Source organism: Leptopilina heterotoma, unplaced genomic scaffold (assembly GCF_015476425.1).
Source record: "Leptopilina heterotoma isolate Lh14 unplaced genomic scaffold, ASM1547642v1 Lhet_235, whole genome shotgun sequence".
Classification (NCBI taxonomy): Eukaryota; Metazoa; Arthropoda; class Insecta; order Hymenoptera; family Figitidae; genus Leptopilina; species Leptopilina heterotoma.
Genome location: NW_025110952.1, coordinates 833,228 through 859,002, shown reverse-complemented (window position 1 = coordinate 859,002; position 25,775 = coordinate 833,228). Strand labels below are relative to the sequence as shown.

Sequence of the window (25,775 nt, the reverse complement as noted above, 5' to 3'; positions counted from 1 at the left end):
AAACAAATTTTGCGATTTAAAAAGAAAATTTTAGTTCATATTTTTTTTCTTTTATTTCTTTTTTACGTACCTATCTATTTTATTTCATAATTTTTGAAAATCAACTTTTCAATTAATTTTATTTGCAAATTTTCAAAATAATCAAGTTTTCAAAAATTTTCATGAAAAATCTTCAAATGTAAATTTTATAAAACCCTTCAATTTTTTCTATTTAATTTCTGACAATAATTTCTTTTTAAATAACTTGATTCTTAAAGAACTATCAACTATAAAATTATTACTTATGAATTATTTAATGAATAATTTTACTTAAAAATTTCAAAATTAATTCGAGTTCAAAATAGTTGTGTTTACAATCTTCATAAATAGATAAACTTCAAAGGTTTCAATTTGAAATTTCAGAAAATGTCAATTTTTAAAGAATTAAAATAGAAATTTTAAGAATTGATTACGGAAATTCAATTATTTTCAAATGTAATAAAATTCTTCCCATAAATTCAATTATGTTCAGAAAAGTTTTAAAATTCTCGTCAAAATTTCAATTATCTTTATAAATAATACAAAAATTCTTCTCTGAAATTCAATTATTTTCAAAAGTAATAAAATTCTTCCCAGAAATTCAATTATTTTTAAAAATTTTCCACATTTCAATTATTTTCAATATCTTCTATTTTAATAAAATTTTCCAAAAGAATTCTATTATTTAAACAAAATTTTAATAAAAATTTAATAGGAATTCAATTACTTAACAATTTTTTATACTTGTCTTCGCACTAATTCAATTATTTTTAATTTTTTAATAAAGTTTCTCCAAAGAATTCAAATATATTCAGAGAATTAAAAAAAATAGTTCTGAGTGATTCAATTATTTCGAAAAATTTAAATAAAATTATTTTAAAAGTTCTATTATATTAAAAAATTTTGACAAAATTCTTTATAAGATTTAGTTAATAAAATTGTCCTATACAATTCAATTATTTTTAATACAATATTCTTCTTAAGAATTCAATTATTTACACAGTTTTTCATTTTTTTAATGGGAATTCAATTATTTAAAAAAATTTTAATAAAATTCCTTGCTAGAAATCAATTATTTTCATAAATAATAAAATTTTTCTTGAGAATTCAATTATTTTAAAAAATTTAAGTAAACGTTTTCGAAAAAATTCAATTATTTTCGGTAAAAACTAAAAATTCTTTCAAGCAATTCAATTATTAAAGAGATTTTTAATAAAATTTTTTCCAAGAATTCAATTCTTTTCAAAAACACACATTTTCAGAGGAATTCAATTATTTTAAAAAGTTTTTATTAAATTCTTGGCAAGAATTCAATTACTTTCATAAATAATAAAATTTTGCAAAAGAATTAAATTATTTTCATAAATAATAAAATTCTGCAAAAGAATTAAATTATCTTGATAAACAAGAAAATTCTTTCCAAAAAGTCAATTATTTTAAGGAATTTTAATGAAATTCTTTTCTAAAATTCAATTATTTTGATAAATAACAAAATTCATAACGAGAATTCAATTCTTTTGAAAGGTAACAAAATACTTTGCAGAAATTAAATTATTTTCATAATTTTTGAAAAATTCTTGTTAAGAATTAAGTTATTTTTATAAATAGGTTCCAAAATTCTTCTGAAGAAGTCAATTATTATTTTCGAATTTTTAACTAATTCTGTAAAAGAATTCAATTATTTTCATAAATTAATATAAAATTCTTAGCAAAAATTTAATTATTTTCATAAATAACATTTTTCGAACGAATTTAATTATTTAAAAAAATTTGAATAAAATTCCTCGCTAAAAATTATTTTCATAAATAATAAAATTTTTCTTGAGAATTCAATTATTTCAAAAAATTTTGATAAAATGCTTTATAAATTTTAAAAATTATAATAAAATGGATCGTAGAATACAATTATTTTTGTAAAATACAACATTCTTCCTAGGAATACAATTATTGTCAAAAATGTTTGTAAAAGTTTTCCAAAAAATTCAATTTTTTTCGTAAAAAATAAAAATTTTTTGAAGCAATTCAATTATTTAAGAAATTTTAATAAAATTCTTTACAAGAATTCAATTCTTTTTAAAAATACACATTTTCACAGGAATTCAATTATTAAAAAAAATTTTTTTTTAAATTCTTTCTTAGATTTCAATTATTTTAAATTTTTTTTAATAAAATTTCTAGATAGAATTTAATTATTTTCAGAAGTTTTAAAAAATTCTGAAAAATTCAATTATTTAAAGAAAAAATTGAATAAAATTCTTCATAAGAAATTAATTATTTTCATAAATAATACCAAATATTTTTCTCCGGAATTCAATTATTTTTACAAATAAAATTCTTCACAGGAATTCAATTTTTTTATAAAAATTTTATTAAAATTCGTTTTAAGAATTGAATTATTTTTATAAATAACAAAACTTAAAGCAGAATTTCAATTATTTTTTTTCAATTTTAAATAAAATAATAGAAAATTGCATTTATTTTTATTTTTTTTTTAAATTCGCCAAAAGAATTCAATTATTAAAAATTTTGATAAAATTCTTCATGAAAATTAAACTTCAAGCAATTATTAAATAAAATATTTATTTTTGTATTTAAATAATTTAATTCTCGGAAAATTTTCTATTAAAAATTAATTTAAAAATTAATTTTAGTTAAAATTTAAAATTATAATTGAATATTAAAAACATTATAGCGTGAATTTTTAGAAATAATTGAATTTTGAAAAGGGTTAAAATTTAAATTTTTTGAAAGTTTGAATTTATAGTTACAATATTCTTGATATAAAAATAATGATTTTATCACACTGTCATCTTAAATTTATTTAAAGTTATTAAATTTGAGAATTTTAATTCCTATAGAAAAATAATAATGATTTAATATTTTTTTAAAAAAAGAAGTTATTAATGTTCGTCAGGGTCAGGGAAAAAGTGAAAATTTTGTGTGGAAATCAGGGAAAAGTTAGGGAAAATAAAATAAAAATTTTGTGTCAACCCTGAAATAAGAAGTATTTATTTAAATATTTATTTAATAAATTCGAGCCCCAGGAGAGTTAGTCCCTCATTTTTTCATAGCTTTAAAATTGGTTTTTCAATTATTTAATAAAATTATTAAAGTTTATAATAATTGAATTAAGAAATGAAAAGTCAGAAAAATAAAAAATAAAATTTTTGTGTCAACACTGAATTAAATGAAATGCTTTTTTTTATTACTTTTTTTGTATTTTTAATCGACTAAATCTTTAGTTTTGAAGATAACAATTTGCTAGCCTGTAGATTTGAATGTTACAAATTGAAATCTTGAAATTTCGAATTTTGCAAATTTGAATCTTCGAATTTCGAATCTCGTAGATTTTGAAATTCGGAAAAACAATTTGATTTTCTCTCAAAAGATGATAAAAAGAATACCGACAATAATTTTAATTTTTCTAAAAGCAATAGCATTTAAAATTTACGTAAGACTGCTTATTTTCGCATCATGCACTTTTTATGTTATCATTGTCATTCAACACGTTTCAGCGATAAAGTAACGATGACATTGCACACGCTTTTTTCTTTCTTTTAGCAAACTTAAACAGATAAAAAAATTCAATAAAAAAACAATTTACACAATATAATTTTAATAAAAAATTTTCAAAGTGTATACTTGTAAAATTTAATTAAAGATAGGAGGAAAAAAAAATAATTACCATCATATTAATAATTGAAAATGAAATTATATTGAATTATTCCTAATTTGTAAAGCAAGAGATTTTTAAAGGAAATGATTCAGAAAAATATTGATAAATTTTATTATTCTCTATGGAAGAAAAAGTAATATTAATTCAACGTTCAATTAATAAAGTATTGCAGTGAAGGTTAGAGGAAGTAAATAATGAATGTTAAAAAAAAGAAACAATGCATGCTCTGAAGAAACAAGCTTCTGTATTGAAAGGAAAATATTCAATAATTGGATCACAACAAAATATACGGAACTGAAAACATTGTCTTAATAATTTGTTTTAAAGATTGAAATGAGTCACCTGTTAATGACACTTTTGTCCACAATCAGACCACGTGAAGAAATTATTATCATTATAATTATCAATCATACTTTGAGAGAGTTCATTTAAATTAATTAATTATTTTTTATTTAAAATTCGGATTTAGCGATCCAAACAAACATCTGACAGAGAATTTTTCAAAAAAAAATAATTATTTAAGTCCAACGTAAAAATAAAAACAAAGTTAGAAAATTAAACAAAAACTTTGAATAATTGAGTTAAAACTTAAAAATAAATAAAATAATACAAACATAACCTTAAAACGATTTGCTTCTAAGGTATATACTTTTCTTCAGAGTGTATTACAAATAATCCGGCAAATTTTAACTTAAATTTTAATTGTTTATAAAATTAAAAATTAATAACTTATCAGGGTTGCCAGAAAATTTTAATTTTGATTTCCCCTAACTTTTCCCTGATTTCCAGACAAAATTTTCACTTTCTCCCTGATCCTGAAGAACATGAATAACTTCTATTTTAAATAAATGTTTAATCATTATTATTTTTCTACAGGAATTAAAATTCTCAAATTTAATAACTTATAATAAATTTAAGATGAGAGTGATAAAATCATTATTTTATATCATAAGAAAAACTATAAATTCAAACTTTCAAAGATTTAAATTTTAACCCTTTTCAAAATTCAATTATTTCTAAAAATTCACGCTATATGTTTTTAATATTCAATTATAATTTAAAATTTTAACTGAAATTAATTTTTAAATTAATTTTTAATAGAAAATTTCCCGAGAATTCAATTATTTAAATGCAAAAATAAATATTTTATTCAATAATTGCTTAAAATTTAATTTTCATGAAGAATTTTATCAAAATTTGTAATAATTGAATTCTTTTGGCGAATTTAAAAAAAATAAAAATAATGCAATTTTCTATTATTTTATTTAAAATTGAAAAAAAATAATCGAAATTCTGCTTTAAGTTTTGTTATTTATGAAAATAATTGAATTATCTTAAAACGAATTTTAATAAAAAATTTTTTAAAAAATTGAATTCCTGTGAAGAATTTTATTTGTAAAAATAATTGAATTACGGAGAAAAATATTAGGTATTATTTATGAAAATAATTAATTTCTTATGAAAAATTGTATTCAATTTTTTTTTAAATAATTGAATTTTTCCGAATTTTTTAAAACTTCTGAAAATAATTAAATTCTATCTAGAAATTTCATTTAAAAAAAATTGAAAATAATTGAAATCTGATAAAGAATTAAAACAAATTTTTTTTTAATAATTGAATTCCTGTGAAAATGTTTATTTTTGAAAGGAATTGAATTCTTGGAAAGAATTTTATTAAAATTTCTTAAATAATTGAATTGCTTCAAAGAATTTTTATTTTTTACGAAAATAATTGAATTTATTTTGAAAATTTTTACAAACATTTTTGACAATAATTGTATTCCTAGGAAGAATGTTGTATTTTACAAAAATAATTGTATTCTACGATGAATTTTATTATAATTTTTGAAATTTATAAATTATTTTATCAAAATTTTTAAAAATAATTGAATTCTTGAGAAAAAATTTTTTTTTCTTAGAAAGAATTGATTTCTAGCGAGGAATTTTATTTAAATTTTTTTATAATAATTGAATTCCATCGAAAAATTTTATTATTTATGAAAATAATTGAATTCTTGCCAAGAATTTTATATTTAATTTATGAAAATAATTGAATTCTTTTACAGTTAAAATTTTTTTTTTTTTTACAGAATTAGTTAAAATTTTAAAAAGAATAATTGACTTCTTTAGAAGAATTTTGGAACCTATTTATAAAAATAACCTAATTCTTAACAAGAATTTTTCAAAAATTATGAAAATAATATTTAATTTCTGCAAAGTATTTTGTTACCTTTCAAAAGAATTGAATTCTCGTGATGAATTTTGTTCTTTATCAAAATAATTGAATTTTAGAAAAGAATTTCATAAAAATTCCTTAAAATAATTGATTTTTTGGAAAGTATTTTCTTGTTTATCAAGATAATTTAATTTTTTTGCAGAATTTTATTATTTATATGAAACTAATTGAATTCTTTTGCAGAATTTTATTATTTATGAAAATAATTGTATTCTTGCCAAGAATTTAATAGAAATTTATTAAAATAATTGAATTCCTGTGAAAATGTGTATTTTTAAAAAGAATTGAATTCTTGTAAAGAATTTTATTAAAATTTTTGAAATAATTGAATTGTTTCAAAGAATTTTTATTTTTTACCGAAAATAATTGAATTTTTTCGAAAATTTTTATAAACATTTTTGACAATAATTGTATTCCTACGAAGAATGTTGTATTTTACAAAAATAATTGTATTCTACGATCATCTTTATTATATTTTTTCAAATTTATTAAGTATTTTATCAAAATTTTTTTAAATAATTGAATTCTCAAGAAAAATTTTATTATCTATGAAAATAATTGAATTCTAGCGAGGAATTTTATTCAAATTTTTTTAAAATAATTGAATTCCTTCGAAAAATGTTGTTATTTATGAAAATAATTGAATTCTTGTCAGGAATTTAATAGAAATTTCTTAAAATAATTGAATTCCTGTGAAAATGTGTATTTTTTGAAAAGAATTGAATTTTTGGAAAGAATTTTATTGAAAATTTCTTTAATAATTGAATTGCTTGAAAGAATTTTTAGTTTTTACCGAAAATAATTGAATTTTTTCGTAAATGTTTACTTAAATTTTTTAAAATAATTGAATTCTCAAGAAAAATTATTATTATTTATGAAAATAATTAATTTCTAGCGAGGAATTTTATTCAAATTTTTTTAAATTATATTGAATTCTTATTAAAAAAATGAAAAACTGTGTAAATAATTGAATTCTTAAGAAGAATTGTATTAAAAATAATTGAATTAATTGTATAGAAATATTTTATTAACTAAATCCTATAACGAATTTTGTCAACATTTTTTAATATAATAGAACTTTTAAAATAATTTTATTTAAATTTTTCGAAATAATTGAATCACTCAGAACTATTTTTTTCAATTCTCTGAATATATTTAAATTCTTTGGAGAAAATTTATTAAAAAATTAAAAATAATTGAATTAGTCCGAAGAAAAGTATAAAAAAAATTGTTAAGTATTTGAAGTCCTGTTAAATTTTTATCAAAATTTTTAATAATAATTGAATTCTTTTGGGAAAATTTTATTAAAAATAATTGAAATGTTGACAATTTTTTTTTTTTAATTTTTTGAAAATAATTGAATTTCTGCGAAGAATTTTATTACTTTTGAAAATAATTTAATTTCAGAGAAGGATTTTATTATTTATAAGGATAATTGAAATTTTGACGTGAATTTTAAAACTTTTTTTTTGAATATAATTGAAAATTATGCGAAGAAGTTCATCAGTTTTGAAGATAATAATATTTTTCTTTTTTTTTTGAAGGTGATGCAGCAGCAACAACAGCAGCACATGGCAGGAAGTATGGGAGGTGTAAGGCCACCGCCTCCGGAGTACAAAGCAGCGGCTCAAGCGCAGATGATGCATGCAGGAATGGGAATCGGTCAGCAAGCCAGGTTTCCCAATGCAGGTACAATGCGCAGAGTTACGCAGCAACCTATGCCACCTTCCGGTGAGTAGTGCACTTCATCAAATTAATTATCAAAAATTACCCTCTCCCTCGAAAAAAGAAAATAGTTTCTGCTTTTGTTGAAAAAAAAATAAAATTTTTTATGACCGTAAAATATTTACAATTTACAAAAGGGGAATTTCAGTATTTAAATTTCAAAAATTGTAATTAAAGGGGGAAATATCATTTTTCATCTTGACGTAATGTTAATTATGTTTTACCCGCATGATCCATAACGGATTTTATATTCCAACGTTGAGACGTTTCTAGAAATTTTCATTTTTCTTTCTATACAGAATTTAATTTCTAATTTTGTGAAAAGAAGTTTAATTACTTTTTTCGGTACTACAAACAAAGGGGAATAGAGGAAAATTATAAATTAAAGATAAACTTTGTAATTTTTTTACTTCAAGATACTTTGGAAGTTAGTAATGAAAAGGTAATTTTAATTCTTATTTCATTATATTAATGTGACTTATCCATTAAGTAAATTAATTAGAATTTTCATTTTTCTTTATTAGAATTTTTTTTTAATTTAAACTATATATATTTTAATTTTAGACAATTTTCCTGGTTAGTTTTCCAAATTGCAGATTCGATTATTAATTCAAATTAATTAATTTGAATTAAATTAGGAAAAAATAATTTCAATGAAATATTTTTGTGTATATTTGAGAAATTGTTAAAAATGAAAATTCCTCGTTTATTGTGATTAAAAAATTGTAACGAAAATATTGTTAACTGATAATATTCTCTGTGGTGGATATTTTATTGCGGTGAGTCTGTTTTCTTCGATTTCTCCTCTCACTTGTGCGCTTGTATATAGCAATATAGTCTCTCCAGCGAATGTTATGTGCCCCATGTATATTGGCTTGTAGCCAGACTTAAGGAGCACTCAAAATAATGAAAATGCGTCATTATTGATTACTCCTGTATATCTGTTGTGCGGAAATTTTTCTCTTTTTCTTTCTCTTTTAGATTACCTATACACACATTTATCCGAATCGTAAAAATTCATTTCTGATTTTTAACCGAAATTTTTCGGATTAAAAATTCCGATTTTAGTATTATTTATACAGACGGGATTAATTTCCTAATTTATTCCCTTAATTCTGCAAATGGATTAAGTGTTTACACTTAATATATAAATATTAATTGTAAATATTAATTGTATTAAATTTTTAGGTCCGATGATGAGGCCCCAAATGGCTCAACAGCAGCAGCAGCAGCAGCAGCAGCAAACGCAGCAACAGCAAACTTTGCATGCGGCTGGTGGGAATATGTACATGGGCGGTGGTGGAATGGCGGCGATTGGAGGAATGCATCAAATGCACCAGAGATTAGGATATCCGAGGACAAATAATCAGCGGCCGCCGAATGTCAGTGTGGGGCCAACGGACAACATAGGCAATAGCATCGCTGGCCGTGGACCGCAGCAGGAATGGCGGCATCTTTTAATGCAGCAACAGAACTTCCAGGCTCAAATGCGGCCGCAATTCAATCAACAAGGACACCAAGGTAATTAATTACAATAATTAATTAATTAATTAATTAATTAATTATTATTTTAATTAAGGACACCGTCAAAAAACAATTCCCATCACTAAAGGAATTCAATAATTAAAAATTTCCGCAATATCATTAATCCCCAAAAATCCTCTTGATATCATTAATGTCCATAAATCAGGGCACGAAACAGTGAAAGTATTTAAATTCTAATTCCAATTCCAATTCCAATTCCAATTCAAATTCCAATTCCAATTCCAATTCTAATTCTACTTCTAATTCCAATTCCAATTCCAATTCTACTTCTAATTCCAAGTCAAATTCTAATTCTAATTTCAGTTCTAATTCCAACTACTAATTCTAATTCAAATTCTAATTCTAATTACAACTATAATTCCGACTACTAGTTCTAATTCCAATTCCAATTCTACTTCTAATTCCAAGTCAAATTCTAATTCTAATTCCAATTCTAATTATATTTAATTTCTAATTTCAATTCTAATTCTAATTCTACTTGCAATTCTATTTCTACTTCTCGAAAGTATTTAAAAATACGGACTTTACGGACCTTAAATGAAAAATTACGAACCATTTACGGACCAATTACTGACAAAAATATAACCAGTCCAAGTCAAATAAAAGAACATTTTACTTAAAAATATATATTTACAAGAATTTTTAACTAAAATTTTTCTTTTAATCGATTATCTCTATATTCATTTTTAATAATTTTCGAAAAAGTTCTTTGACAATTTTCAAATCCATTTAATATTCAATTTTGCAAAGTTTCAATTATTCGTAAATTCTTCAATGAAATAAATATTAGAAAATAAAAACTTAAATTATTTAAATGAAAATAATTAAATTCTTATGAAGAATTTTATTCAAATATTTTTAAATAATTGAATTTCTCATAATTTTTTAAAACTTTTTGAAAATCATTAAATTCCATTAAGAAATTTCATTAAAAAATTGAAAATAATTGAAATCTGACGAAAGAATAATATTAAATTTTCTTTTAAATAATTGAAATCCTCTGCAAAATTTTTATTTTTCAAAAGAATTGAATTCTTGGAAAGAATTTTATTTTTGAAAAAAATTAAATTCCGTGGGAAGAATTTTATTAAAATTTCCTAAATAATTGAATTGCTTCGAAGAATTTTATTTCTTACGAAAATAATTGAATTGTTTGGAAGATTTTTACAAATATTTAAGACAATAATTGTCTTTCTAGGAAGGATGTTATATTTTACGAAAATAATTTTATTCTATGAACAATTTTATTATAATTTTTCAAATTTATAAAACATTTTATCAAAAAATTTTTAAATAATTGAGTTCTCGAGAAAAATTTTATTATTTATGAAAATAATTGATTTCTTGCGAAAAATTTTATTCGAATTTTTTTTTAAATAATTGAATTCCCATAAAAAATGTATTATTTGTGAAAATAATTGAATTCTTGCCAAGAATTTTATAGAAATTTTTTTAAATAATTTAATTCCTTCGAAATTTGATTATTTATGAAAATAATTGAATTCTTGCCAAGAATTTTATAGAAATTTTTTTAAATAATTGATTTTTTGGAAAGAATTTTGTTGTTTATGAAAATAATTGAATTCTTCTGCAGAATTAGTTAAAAATTTTCTGAAAAAAATTGATTTTCTGCGACGAATTAAAAGTTTTTTTTTATGAAAATATTTGAAATTTATTATTTTATTGAATAATTGAATGTTTCTTAAAATTTAATTCTTTTGTCAAATTTTAATAAAATTTTACAGAATAATTGCATTTTTCGACGAATTTATTTAAAATTTTATTAGAAATATTTAAAATTCTGAATATGAAAATAATTGAATGTTTTCAAAAATTTTTACAAACATTTTTGACAATAATTGTATTCCTAGGAAGAATGTTGTATTTTACAAAAATAATTGTATTCTACGATCAATTTTATTATAATTTTTGAAATCTATAAATTTTTTTTAAATAATTGAATTCTTAAGAAAAATTTTATTATTTATGAAAATAATTGAATTCTAGCGAGGAATTTTATTCAAATTTTTTTAAAATAATTGAAATCCTCCGAAAAATGTTGTTATTTATGAAAATAATTGAATTCTTGAATCGAATTTTAATTACAATTTTTTGAAGAATTGAATTCTTGTGAAGAATTTTATTTGTAAAAATAATTGAATTCTGGAGAAAAAGTTATTTGACAATTTTCAAATCCATTTAATATTCAATTTTACGAAGTTTCAATTATTCGTAAATTCTTAACAATTAAATAAATTTTAGAAAATAAAAACTTAAAATAATTTGAAAAAAAATTCAATGAAACTTTTTGGAAAAAATTAATTTCAAAATTCAATTCCTTTTAAAAATTAACGATATATTACTTTTAATATTCAATTTTTATCTAAAATTTTAACTGAAATTCATTTTTATAAAATGAAAATCAATTTTTATTAGAAAAAAAAAATTTTCCGAAATGTAAAAGTCAAATTTTCAAAGATTTTAATATGAAACCTTTTCAAAATTTAATTATTTCTAAAAATTCTTGCTATAATACTTTTAATATTCAATTATAATTCATAATTTTAACTGAAATTTATTTGTAAATCAATTTTTATTAGAAAATTCTACTAGAATTTAATTATTTACATACAACAATAAATAATTTGTTTAATAATTGAATTTGTAAAGATTTTTATCATCAAATTTTTATATATTTAAATTCTTTTGACGAATTTTAATAAAATTTTTAAGAATAATTATATTTTTTCGTGGAATTTGATTAAAATTGTATTAAAAATAATTGAATTCCTAATAAGAATTTTATTATTTATCAAAATAATTGAATTATTGCGAAGAAATTTATAAAAAAAATTTGTAAATAATGAAATTTCTGTGAAATTTTATTATTTAACGAAAATAATTAAATAATTAAATTTACGTAGAATTTTATTAAAATTTTTTATATAAAAATTGAATTCTTTTGGAAAATTTTATTAAAATAGTAGATGTTGAAAATCATTGAATTGAGGGAAATTTTTGAAAATAATTGAATTTCGAATAAGAATTAATTAATTATTTCTAAATATAATTGAGTTTCGGAGAAGAATTCAATTATTTTTAAAGACAATTGAATTTCGTAGAAGAATTTAATTATTTCTAAAGATAATTAAAATTTTGATAAGAATTTAAAAAAATTTTTGATTCGAGCCCTGCATAAATCCGTTTGATATCATTAATCACCATAAATCCGTTAATCATAAATCCCATAAATCATTAATTCCCCTTAAATCCGTTTGATATTATTATTCAACTGGGATTTTGAAATTCAAACGGATTTATCGAATTTGTTGTCAATTTTGAAATTGATTTCAAGTCTGGAATTATAGCATTGAATTTGTCGAAAGGGAAATTTTAATTATTTCTTTTCGTTGAAAGGTGGCTTTGGAATGGGAAATGCGGGCGGAATGCAGATGAGCGCTGCACAGATGCAACATCAACAGCAAATTCTACGATCTCAAAGTGGCGGTATGGGAGGAACTGGTATGCCCAATAGTTCGCAAATGCAACAATTGCTAACGCAACAACATCAACAGCAGTCCCTTGTGATGCAGCAGAACAATAATCAGATGACTATGCAGATGCAAATGTCGCAGTCGAGTTCTGTGACCAGCACGGGAACTGGTACGTCAAAATAATAATCACTTCACTTTCTTGATAATATTGCTTCAGGGAAAAATCAGGGATTTTTATTCAAAGTACAGGCCTCGGATATTATAACATTTTCGACTTTTCTTGACTTATTTTCAAAAATTACGACTTTTTCGACTTTTCTTCCGAATATTGCAATAATTTTTAGTATGAAATGAAACTTACTTCGATTTTTATATATAGTGTGAAAAATAACTATAGACAAATCTTCAAAAAATATTTTTTAATTTTTTTTTCGAATTAAATTTTCGAAATTTACAATTGAAAAGAGTTTCAATTAATATTTCAATTTCGTCAAATTTAATTGAAAATAATTGATTTTTTTAAAGTGTTTTATAAAAATTTTTAAAAATCAACTTTTAAAGAATTTTAATTGCAAATTTTGAAAATAATTGAAATTGAATTCCTTCGAAGAATGTTATTTTTAAAAAAATTTTTAATATATTTCTAATAAATTCAATTATGTTCTAAAATCTTAATAAATCCTTCGAAACAATTCAATTATTTTTATAAATGCCAAAATTATTCGCAAGAATTCAATTATTTTTATAAATAGTAAAATTCTTTGCAAGAATTCAATTATTTTCAAAATATCTTTAATTGAATTTCTCGGAAGAATTCAAATATTTTCAAATATTTCCATAAAATTCAATTATTTCCTAAAATTTTTAATAATTTCTTCGACACAATTCAACTATTTTTATAAATATTAAATACTAAATAAATTTTTAAAATTTACAGTAAAAAAGAGTTTCAATAAATATTGAAATTTTTTTAAAATTGAATTGAAAATAATTGATTTTTTACAAAGTGTTTGATAAAAATTTTTGAAAATAAAATTTAAAAGAATTTTAATTGTAAATTTAGAAAATAATTCATTTCTCAAAAATTTTAATAAAAAATCTTCAAGTGTAAATTTAAATATGGTAATTAATGAAAATTAGCTACAAAAAAATTATATTAAAATATTTTTGAAAAAAATAATTCTTAGAATTTTTTGCATTCTAATTTTTTAAAATTCAATTATTTTCGATATTTTCAAATACAAATTTCAAAAAATTCAAATAGGTACAAAAAATAACATTAAAATTTTTTACAATTACTTTTAATATTTTAACGACATATGATTTTTTTTAGATTTATTAAAATTTTGGAGAAATCGCGTTTATATTAATAATTAAAATTCTTTAAAAATTCAATTATTTTTTTAATAGAATTTACCAAATTGCAATTGTTTGGAAATTTTTCATTTCTATATAATTGAAAAACTATTATCTTTTATAAATTATTTTAAAAATATTTTTGAAAAATTAATTTTAAGAATTTCTTTATTATAATTTTTTGAAAATTAATTAATAACTTAAAAAACATGGACAGTTAGAATCATTATAAAGAACTGAATTTTTTTATTTAAATAATAAATCTGTTTATATTGTGGCTTTAAGGTCACAATATAAACAGATTTATTTGACAAAAATTAAGGTCCTGAAAACATTCTAAATTGTATTTAAATAATTGAATTCTCTAGGAACTTTCGGAAAATTATTAAAAATAATTGATTTCGAGAAGAAGTTTGATTAAAAATTGTAGAAAATAATTGAATTTTAAGAGAATTAAAGTTTTAATTTTTAGAAGTTATTAAATTTCAGAAGGTTTTAAATAGAAATTTTTAAAATTTTATTCCGGTATAAAAACAAACGAGAAGTATTTAAATATTTATTTAACGAAATTATTCAAGTTTTAAATGATTAAATTTAGAAATCAGTGAAAGATGAGAAGAATAAAAAATAAAATTTTTGTGACGACACTGAATTAAATAAACGACTTTTTCGATTTTTTTTCTATTTTAAATCGACTTTTTTTGCACCTTAAAGTCGATCCGAGGCTTGTAAAAATAATAATGATTAAATATTTATTTAAAAAAGGAGTTATTGATGTTTTCGAATAATTTTACTTTTGAAGAAATTTGTAAATAAATGAAGTTACAAAACATTTTTCTATTAGTGCGAATCTCAGAGATTTGACTACTTTTGAATTTGACGATAAATTCCTAAATTTCTGAAATAATAATTTCTCAGGTTCGCCAATGCATCCACATCAACAATACGGTGGCGGAAGTCCAGGAGTTCGAGGTCTACCACAGCAGCATTCTCAGCCATCCCAACCAGATCCGTCGATAGGAACAGCGGACTTTAATTTCGATCTTCTCGATAATTTACCGACTGGCGACGCAGCCAACTTCAGTGCCCAGGAACTTCTCAACTCACTGGACCAAACTGCTGGTTTCAATCTCGATATCCTGTAAAAAAAAGAAACAAGGAAACAAGTTCCACCCTCCAGCCCCCCCAGAGACTTGAAAAATCATGAAAACTTCCCCTCTTTATTGCCATTTGGTTTCTCATGACAATGAGTGAGAATTGAAGCAAAAAAACTCAATCTTGTTTTTTTTCTAAACTTTTACGATTGAGACAAAAACAATTGTTATATATGTGATTTAATGCGATTTTATCTAGAGGAACAATTTTTTTTATTCTACTTTACGGAAAAAAAAGTGTTTCCTTCTTCTCTTAAAGGATAAATCGCAGAAAAAAAAATTTAGTAAAATTTATCTTGCCGCGATGTTTACGCTCTTAGCAATTTTGTGCGTAATCACGGGGAATGTACCCGTTTAAATGAATGAAAAAAGAAATTGAGAAATTGATTTTCTTCGCACGGGTGCGATATATATAGGTGAAAAGATGAAAAAAGAAAATTTTTGTCCGAACCCAGAAGGTTACTGCGTTGGATTTAATTCCTTTTTCTTACGAGCATTATTTTTTTTACTCTACACTTTTGTTTTTCTGTCAAGGTTTTTTAGAAAATTATTTGTAGAAAATGAATATTTTACCAGTTCTTTCGTTAATGAAGAGAAAACTGGACGAGCTTTTTAATTTTCCAGTAAATTATTTCCTGTTCTTTTTAAAGATTCAAATTCGGGTTTTTTTTCTATTTTTGATGAAAATAGTTTAGCATTTTTGATAAAAATGAAACGAAAATTTCAGGTCTCGGATATTTGGACTTTCTTCGACTTTTTTCTTTTTAAAAAATCGACTTTTTTCCTAAAATACAAAGTTGATTAGATTTTTGAACAAAAATTCTTCTTAAAAAAAAGTCAATTATTTTCGAAAAATAATATTATAAAGAAGGAAGCAAATTTTTCTTGAAAATAAAAAATTGATTGGTTTTTTAAAATTCTTAAAAAATTCTTTCAAAAAATTATTATTTTCGAGAAAATGGCATTAAAATTATCTAAGAAAAAAATAGAGGGACTTTTTCGATTTTTTTTTTAATCTTTAATCGCCAAAAGTGATTTTTTTGAGCGAAAAGAAAAGAAAGAAAAGAGGAAAAAAACCTTAAAGTCAATCCGAGGCCTGTTATTTACAAAAAATGTAAAATCAAAATTTACAAATTTAGCCTTTTTCTGAAAAAAGAACTTTCGATCCACAAATTGTGATTATCAGATTTAAAAAAGAAAATTATAATAAAAAATGTTATTTTTTGAAATCTCTTAACACTAAATTCTTTTTTGATCCGATGAGAATTTTTAATTCAAAATTTACTAAATTGCCTGAGAAAACAATTTTCGAATCAAAAAATAATTTTTTAAGTCAAAAATACGTAAAAATCGCTATTTTACAAAAATTATATAAATTGTCAAAGCAAAAAAAAATGACATTTTTAATTACAAAACTAAAAAAAAAGGAATAATAATTTATCAAAATTAGTTTAAGTTTGTTTATCAGATAATTATTTACATTTTGATATTAGATAGGATTTAAAATTAAAAATTTTTTGTTCCGAATCAAGAGAGAGAGAGTGATTGTAATATTATTTCAATTACTTTTATTACCAGTTAAAGAAAAGCGTGCTCATTGGCCTTTTTACAATTAGAAGATTAAATAAGAAGATTTTTATGAATAATAATTATTATAATATAAATTTTATATACATATATGCATATACATATATACACACACATACATATTTATTGCCATATTTATTATATTAATTATATTATAAGCTTAAAGAATATTTAAGAATTTCATATTATTAAAAAAAAACAAATGGGCATTTAAAGTAATATTTATAATTGTCAATTTTTAAATTTTGCCGAACTGACAAAAAAAAATGTTGATGTTTCAAAAATTTTGAATTTTTAAAGTATTGACAAATGCTTTTAAAAGTTTTTCTTTTTAAATTAAATTTTTTTTTTCATTTATGAAAATGTGCAGGTATTTATTGAGAGAAATTGGTTTAGAAAAGAATGTTTTTTATTTTAAAAAAATATTTTTTAATTTTAAAAAGTTATTTTTTAATTTAAAAAGAATATTTTTTATTTTAAAAAGATTATTTTTTATTCTAAAAAATATTCTAAAAAATAATATTGAATTTTTAATCTTAAAAAGTATTTTTTTATTTTAAAAAGAAATATTTTTTATTTGAAAAAGAATATTTTTCTTCTTTTTCTGAAAATTTTTCGTTTTTCGAAAGAGTTATTTATTGAATTGTCGATTTTAAATTTATGATAGATTTTATATTACTTGTGTTGATTAATTTCCCTGGTTTGGAATTTTCGAATTTACAATTAAATTTTTTTGTTTGGTTTCGGTCAGATGTGAATTAAATTTTTACTGTTGCAGAGATTTTTCTTTTAGATTTCAATTTTTTTTTTTTTTACTTTTTTTTCTAAATTTTAAATTCGAATTTTTAAGGAGAGACTTAAAGAAAAATTGAATTTGAAAGAATAGTCCACTGTATTTTTTAATCGAAAGGAGAAATTTATAATTTAAAATTACGACCCGCTGGAAAATTTGAGGTTATGTTTCTAATCTTCGTACAATGAAGATAAACAAAAAAAAGATCAAATTTCAATATAAATTATTGATGTTTAATTCTCTCTTTACATATAGAATAAAAAATCGATCTTAGTTTTCTATAATTATAGAAACTTTTAATTGCGAGGTAAATTGTAAAACAAAAAATTTTATAATTTTTGAGGTTAGGAAAAGAAAAAAATAAAGAATTCAAACTAAATTTGATTAAAAGAACAATTTTTCAGGTAGAATTTAAACAAAAAGGATTTATAAGTAAATAAATAATAATAAATAAATTAAAACAGAATTGTTTGGATAAAAATTTTTTTGTCACAATTGTTAAGAAATAATATTTTTATAATTTTTGAGGTTAGGAAAGAATGAAATAAAAAATTCGAACTAACCAAATAAAATTGATTGTAAATTCGAAAAATCTTTTACTGCAGGGAAAATATGAGTTTCACATAAAATATTTATAAATAGTAAAAAGATTGTATAGCGAGAAAGAAAAAAATAAGTGCGTTAGATATGTTTAAGATGGTATATAAATTATAATATGAAATTCTTCTCCTAAAAGGCAAATATTTTACTGGAAATTTGTCATTCTTGTTATAAACGATGATGTAACCTCTGGACATTCGGATATTAAAGAGTTAAAATAAAAAAAAGAAAACAGTATAAGAAATATCTGAAATTGAAAATAGCACATAATGTATTTAATTGTCGCCGTTCGGAGCGAGTCTACAATTAAGAGAAAGTCAATTATCAAGCGTCTGTTTGTAGGCAAGTTGGCCGAGTGTTTTTTATTTTTTTTTTTTTAATTTTTTTTTGTGTAGAAAGGATTGTATCCGTATAGAGGAAGAAAGCAATGAAACCTCGGATAAAACCCCTCCTAAATATTGATTATACTATCGTATATCTAAATTAAGGGAGACCTTCAATGTACATAAAAAAAATGTAGCATAGCGAAAAAAAAACCCGACTCGTTAAGAGTTTTTAGAATCTTTAAGGCAAAAAAAAAAAAAAATGAAAGGTCTCTTTGAAGAAAAAAAAATTTTTTTTGTCCTTTTTTTCCAAGTTGAACGGAGTAAGTGAGAAAAAAAATAGAAAAGAAAGAGAGAGAGAGAGAGAGAGCGAAATACTTGGACGATAGAATGCACTCGACATCACGCAGTATTTATTCAATTTTTATTTTGAATGCATTCTTTCGTCCTATCTATGTGGCACACACGGCACAAAAAAAACGGTTATTCTCAATATTGAAGTGATTCAATTTAATATAAATTTTCGTTTTTTTAAAGTCTTCCTAGAAAATGAGAGAAAAAGTCGTTTTGTTTTTTCAATTCTTTACTTGAATATTCTATTGGAAGAAATTCGAATTCCTCTAGTGTTGATTTGAGTTATTTTTTAAAAATTTAAGAAACTTTTTTTTTTAAATTACTTTCGTAATCTAAAAAAAATAATTATTAAATAATTAAAAATCTTAATGGGAAATTAATTTAAAAAACTCAAATAGTTAACAAATTTTTGAAAATTACTTTCAAAATTCAAAACATCCATTAAACTGAAAAATTATATTAAAAAACGGAAAAATTACTTTGAAAATTCAAATAACATGGAAATTTTGAAAATTACTTTCAGAATTGAAAAATTACTTTATAAAACTGAAAAATTACTTTTAAAATTCAAATAGTTTAAAAATTTTGAAAATTACTATCAGAATTGAAAAACAACTACAAAATACGGAAAAATTACTTTTAAAATTCAATTAGTTCGAAACATTTTTTCAATTACTTTCAAAATTGAAAAATTACAATGAAAAACTAAAAAATTACTTTAAAAATTTTAATAGTTTCAAAAAGTTGAAACTACTTTCAAAACTGAAAAAGTCCTTAAAAAAGTGAAAAATCAAGTAATTAAAAAATTCTTAAACATCAATTTAAAAATTGAGAAATTACAATAAAAAAATAAAAAATTTCTTTGAAAATTCAAATACTATAAAAATTTTGAAAATTACTTACAAAAATTAAAAAATTACCTTAAAAAACTGGAAAATTACTTTGAAAATTCAATTACAGTTCAAACATTTTTAAACATTATTTTCAAAATTAAAAAATTAAGATAAAACACTAAAAAATTAATTTGAAAATTCAAATAGTTTAAAAACTTTAAAAATTGCTTTAAGAATTGGGGAAATTACCTTAAAAAGTTAAAAAATTACATTAAAATTTTTATCATATTGCTTTCAGAATTAAAAAAAAAATTTTTAAACTAGAAAATTACTTTCAAAGTAGAAAAATTACAAAAAAAACTAAAAGCTTACTTTCAAAATTCAATTAGTTTGAAAATTTTGTAAATTACTTTTAGAATTGAAAAATAACGATGAATTACTATAAAATTACTTTAAATTTTCAAATAGTTAAAATTTTTTTAAAATTACATTTAAGAATTGAAAAATTACCTTAAAAAGCTAAAAAACTACTATTGAAAATTCAAATAATTTCGAAATTTTGAAAATTTCTTTCAGAATTAAACAAATCCTCAAAAAACTGAAAAATTACTTTAAAAATTCGAGTAGTTCAATAAATTGTAAACATTAATTTCAAAATTGAAAAATTAAGATAAAAACTAAAAAATTAATTTGAAAAGTCAAATAGTTTAAAAACTTTGAAAATTACATTTAAGAATTGAAGAATTACCTTAAAAAGCTAAAAAAGTACCCACATAGCACAATAGTATGAGGTAAGGTTATGTTGAGTACTAATCGTAAGGCACATAAGGTTACACAATATTGCTGCGGTAGACCTGAGGTGAACTAAAAACTTCCGCCATGGAGGTAAGGTTACATGTTAGGGTGTGGTGAGTATATATGATAAGGCCATGGTAACCTTACACGTTAAGGTTAAGGTAACCTTACACGTTAAGGTTGATGTAACCTTACACGTTAAGGTTGAGGTAACGTTACATGTTAAGGTTGAGGTAAGGTTACATGTCAAGGTTGAGGTAAGGTAATTATTAAGTTGTAAGGTTGAGGTAAGGTTAAGGTAAGGTTGTGATAAATTTACCAGTTATGGAAAATATTGAAAAAATAATTAATAAATAAATATTCAATTAAAAAGTTAGTTTGTTGCTCCTCTCTATTTTGGAAACCTGACATGAAGCAGAAAATTTTGAAAACAAATTTGGGGGGACTGGGATTTGAACCCGGGATCGACGCGCATAAACCTATCATTCTAACTAACTGAGCTAAGTAGAGAACTGGTAGAAGGAAAATTAATATTGCCTTTAAGGAGTTAATCATCTTCTTGGTTCACCTTAAAGGCATCATTAATTTTCCTTCTGCCAGTTCTCTACTTAGCTCAGTTAGTTAGAATGATAGGTTTATGCGCGTCGATCCCGGGTTCAAATCCCAGTCCCCCCAAATTTGTTTTTAAAATTTTCTGCTTCATGTCAGGTTTCCAAAATAGAGAAGAGCAACAAACTAACTTTTTAATTGAATATTTATTTATTAATTATTTTTTCAATATTTTCCATAACTGGTAAATTTATCACAACCTTACCTCAACCTTACAACTTAATAATTACCTTACCTCAACCTTGACATGTAACCTTACCTCAACCTTAACATGTAACGTTACCTCAACCTTAACGTGTAAGGTTACATCAACCTTAACGTGTAAGGTTACCTTAACCTTAACGTGTAAGGTTACCATGGCCTTATCATATATACTCACCACACCCTAACATGTAACCTTACCTCCATGGCGGAAGTTTTTAGTTCACCTCAGGTCTACCGCAGCAATATTGTGTAACCTTATGTGCCTTACGATTAGTACTCAACATAACCTTACCTCATACTATGGTGCTATGTGGGTACTTTTAAAAATTCAAGTAATATCAAAATTTTGAAAATTACTTTCAAAATCAAAAAATTACTTTGGAAAATTTTTAAATTACTTTCAGGATTGAAGAAGTCCTCGAAAAACTTAGAAATTACTTTAAAAATTCAATTAGTTGAAAAAATTGTAAACATCAATTTTAAAATTGAAAAATTAAGATAAAAAACTAAAAAACTACTTTGAAAATTCAAATAGTTTAAAAACTTAAAAAATCATTTTAAGAATTGAAAAATTACCTTAAAATGCTAAAAAATTACTTTTGAAAATTCAAATAATTTCGAAACTTTGAAAATTACTTTCAGAATTGAAAACAGAATAAAAATAAGAGAATGAAAAAATACTTTTAAAAATTCAAATAATTTCGAAATTTTTAAAATTACTTTCAGAATTGAAAAATTACTTTGAAAATTCAATTAGTTTAAAAAGTTTTAAAATTACTTTCAGGATTGAAAAATTACGATGAACTATGAAAAAATTACTTGAAAAATTCAAATAGTTTAACAATTTGTTTAATTTCTTTTAGAATTGAATTATGAAACTAAAAATTACTTTGAAAATTGAAAAAATTACCTTACAAAAATGAAAAATTACTTTGGAAATAGAAATATTATCTTTAAAAAATTCAGAAATTACATTGAATAGTCAATTGGTTTAAAAAAATTTTCAAATTACTTTGAAATTCGAATTATTAAATTATTTAAAAATTTTAAACAGTGACAAAAATTATAGCAAAATTTTAAAAATTACTTTAGAAATTATTAAAATTATATAATAATTAAAAAATGTTTTCAAATAAATGAAAAATTTTCTTCAGTCTCTTAAGGAGGAATCGGACGCATATACAGAAAATTTAGTCCAACTTCATATTTTTTTCCTACACACACTGAAAATAAAATGTAATTTTTATAATTTTTACAATATTTTAGTGATTTTTTTTATAAAAATTTTTATCGTTACGACAAATGGAAATTTGTTATTAAATAAAGTTCAAGAGCTTTTAAAATTAAAATGCGATAAACTTTTTTCCAGGTTCTGTTAATTACAACTATTTTTTTTAATCGCAAAAATATGGCGTTGGACTAAGTTTTAATTAGACATTGATCCGTCCAATTTTTCCCTAAGCCAAGTATACAATTCCGAATAATTTTTAACATTTTTTTTTTTTTGTATATATTTTAATTCAGGATTTTTTTTTTTTAATTTGTGTTTTAAAAACTTTTTTCATTATTTTCTCTTTCGTTTTTTGATAAAAAAGAAAGAAAAATAAGGCAAATCAACAATGAGTGATATTTAAAAATCATAGTCTCAATTATTTATAATTAAAAACTGTAAATATTCAAGAAAAAAAAATATAATTGTGATTCTAAATAAATGATAAATGACTAAAAATAAAAGAAATAAAATTTTAAAAAATCATCTCCGATTGTTAATTAATCAAAAAAAAAATTTTTTTTTTTCATCTAAACAGTAACGATTTTTGTATAATTTTTAAATCTTTCAATTTTGAGAATAAAATCCGTTTAATGGTGAATCTTCCAAATAGTGATACATTCCATAAAAAAAAATGTAGAGTCTCGTGGACAATTATCTAATCAAAAATATAGTTTCTAAAGTAAAGAAACAGATTTAAGTATATAGCAGGTGAGCTGTAGACTATAGAAAATAAAAAAAAAAGAAATAAAAATAAATACAGTTGGATTACGGCGAAAATTAGAAGAGGGAAAACCTTCTAAATTCGCGGTGGGCCACTCGGATATAAAGTATAGTTCGCTAAGGGCGTTGATTACATTTATTCTCTTGTAAAATATTGGGGCCACAAAACATAATCTAAAGTGAGAAACTGAAAGAGGAGGAAGGATAATAGGTGCTCTGATTCTCAAAGTCAAATTTTCGTTTTTACATCAAAAAAAAAAAAAAAATCTCAAGTCAAAAACAAACGAAAAAAAAAATGTCAAAATTTACTAAAATATTTATTAATAGGGACCAACAATCAGGGCGAAAAAAAAATGTCATGTCCTCTCGTTTCTTCCTCTCAAGAAACTTTATTACACTTTTTATCACAAACTCCACGAATTTTTACTTTTTCAATATTCTTCCCATTTTTCTATAAAAAAAAAAAAAAATTTTCCATAAAAACTTTTTCCAAAAAAAAAAAAAAGAAATTTGAGAGGGCAGCATTTTCAAAATTTGTTCAAAAAGAAAATTCCCCCCCTCAGTTTAATTTTTGTGGGATCAGTGTTTTTACAGATGAAAACTTTTTTAATAAAAAAAGAAAAAAAAATTTTTTAAATAATAAATCGAAGCATTTGTAAATATCGAGTTGTGAAAATAAAAAAATAAGTGACACGTGTCCGTAACTTACAATTATTGTAATTCGAAAAAACAATTTCCATTTTTTTTTTTTTTGTTAAAATGTGCGTTGCGACTTAGAGAAATTTTCGATTTTTTTTTATTACGATTTCAAAAAAGAATTTTGGTTTTTGTATTACGCTCTACTCTTTAGGAGGGTCTCATCTCATTTTCTTTTTTATACGAGAAAAAAAAATAATAATTTTGCGAAGTGAAGTTTACCTTACTCATAAAAATTATATATTGTGATATAGATCTAATTAAAAAACTTTTCTTCGTTCTCATTTTTGAGAAAATGGTTGTGATTTTTTTTTAAATCAGTATATTTTCGAAAATTCAATCACAATTTTGAAAATCGTATTTTACGAATATTTGAATAAAAATTTTCAATTTTTTTTTTTGGAAATTTTTTTGTAGAATAAATTTTTAAAAGTGTAAATTAATTTTTTTTTAAATTGATATTGACAATATTAATTTAAAAAAAAAATTAATAAAAAAAGAAATAAAAAATTAATAGGTAATTAATTAATTAAGGCTTCGGATATTATGACTTTTTCGACTTTTTTCGACTTTTATCGAGTTATATTAAAAATTTGCGACTTTTTCGACTTTTCTTCCAAATTTTGCAACAAAACACCACATTTTTAGTATAAAATGCAACTTATTTCGATTTTTATATTGTGAAAAGTTCTCTTTGAAAAGTTATTTTTAAATAATTTTTCTAACTAAATTTTTAAAATATACAATTAAAAATATTTTGAATAATTCAAATTTTGTAAAATTTAACTGAAAATATAAATCAATTTTTTCAAATATTTTTTATTATAATTTTTGAAAATTAACTTTTAAAGAATTTTAAAATTAAAATTTTTTGAAATAATTTAATTTTCAAAAAATTTTAATGAAAAATCTTCCAGTTTAAATTTAATAAAAATGAAAATTAGTAAAAATTAGATTATAAAAATAGTATTAAATTATTTTTGAATAAATTAATTCTCAGAATTTTTTCAATTCTTATTTTTTTAAATTCAATTATTTTCAATTACGCATTTCTTAAAATTCAAATACATAAAAAAAATAATAACATTTTAGAATTTTTTTTTAACATTTTGGAAAAAAAATCATATTCAAAATTTTTAATTACAATTTTAAAAAATATCCTTAAAAAACTGAAAAATTACTTTAAAACTTCATGTAGTTAGAAAAATTGTAAACATCAATTTTAAAATTGAAAAATTAAGATAAAAAACTAAAAAATTCATTTGAAAAATCAAATAGTTTAAAAACATTGAAAATTACTTTAAGAATTGAAAAATTACCTTAAAAAGCTAAAAAAATTACTTTTGAAAATTCAAATAGTTTTGAAATTTTGAAAATTACTTTCATAATTGAAAAACAACTATAAAAGACTGAAAAATTACTTTTAAAATTGAATAAGTTTAAAAATTTTTTTTATTACTTTGAGAATTGAAAAATTACAATGAAAAATAAAGAAATTATTGTAAAAATTCAAATAGTTTAAAAAATTTCAAATTTAAACTTTCAAAATTAAAAAAGTTCTTAAAAAACTGAAAAATTACTTTAAAAATTCAAGTAGTTAAAAAATTTTTAAACATAAATTTGAAAATTGAAAAATTAAGATAAAAAACTAAAAATTTAATTTAAAAATTCAAATAGTTTAAAAACTTTCAAAATTCAAATAATTTCGAAATTTGGAAAATTACTTTCAGAATTGAAAAAATTACTTTGAAAATTCAAATAGTTTAAACATTTTATAAATTTCT

General features: G+C 21.4%; 1 protein-coding gene across 8 annotated transcripts in view; it reads left to right on the top strand.

Annotated features, from left to right (window-relative positions):
* LOC122502710 (neurogenic protein mastermind-like) overlaps positions 1–16,076 on the top strand; it is a 237,878-nt gene extending 221,802 nt beyond the window's left edge. For all 8 annotated transcript variants that reach the window (XM_043612881.1, XM_043612883.1, XM_043612878.1 and 5 more), the window contains 4 exons: positions 7,475–7,661; positions 8,844–9,176; positions 12,618–12,863; positions 14,969–16,076. In XM_043612881.1, the coding sequence (XP_043468816.1) occupies positions 7,475–7,661; positions 8,844–9,176; positions 12,618–12,863; positions 14,969–15,195 (993 nt within the window). In that variant the 3' untranslated portion in view covers positions 15,196–16,076. The remainder of the gene's footprint in view (positions 1–7,474; positions 7,662–8,843; positions 9,177–12,617; positions 12,864–14,968) is intronic.
* The last annotated feature ends 9,699 nt before the right edge of the window (positions 16,077–25,775 follow it).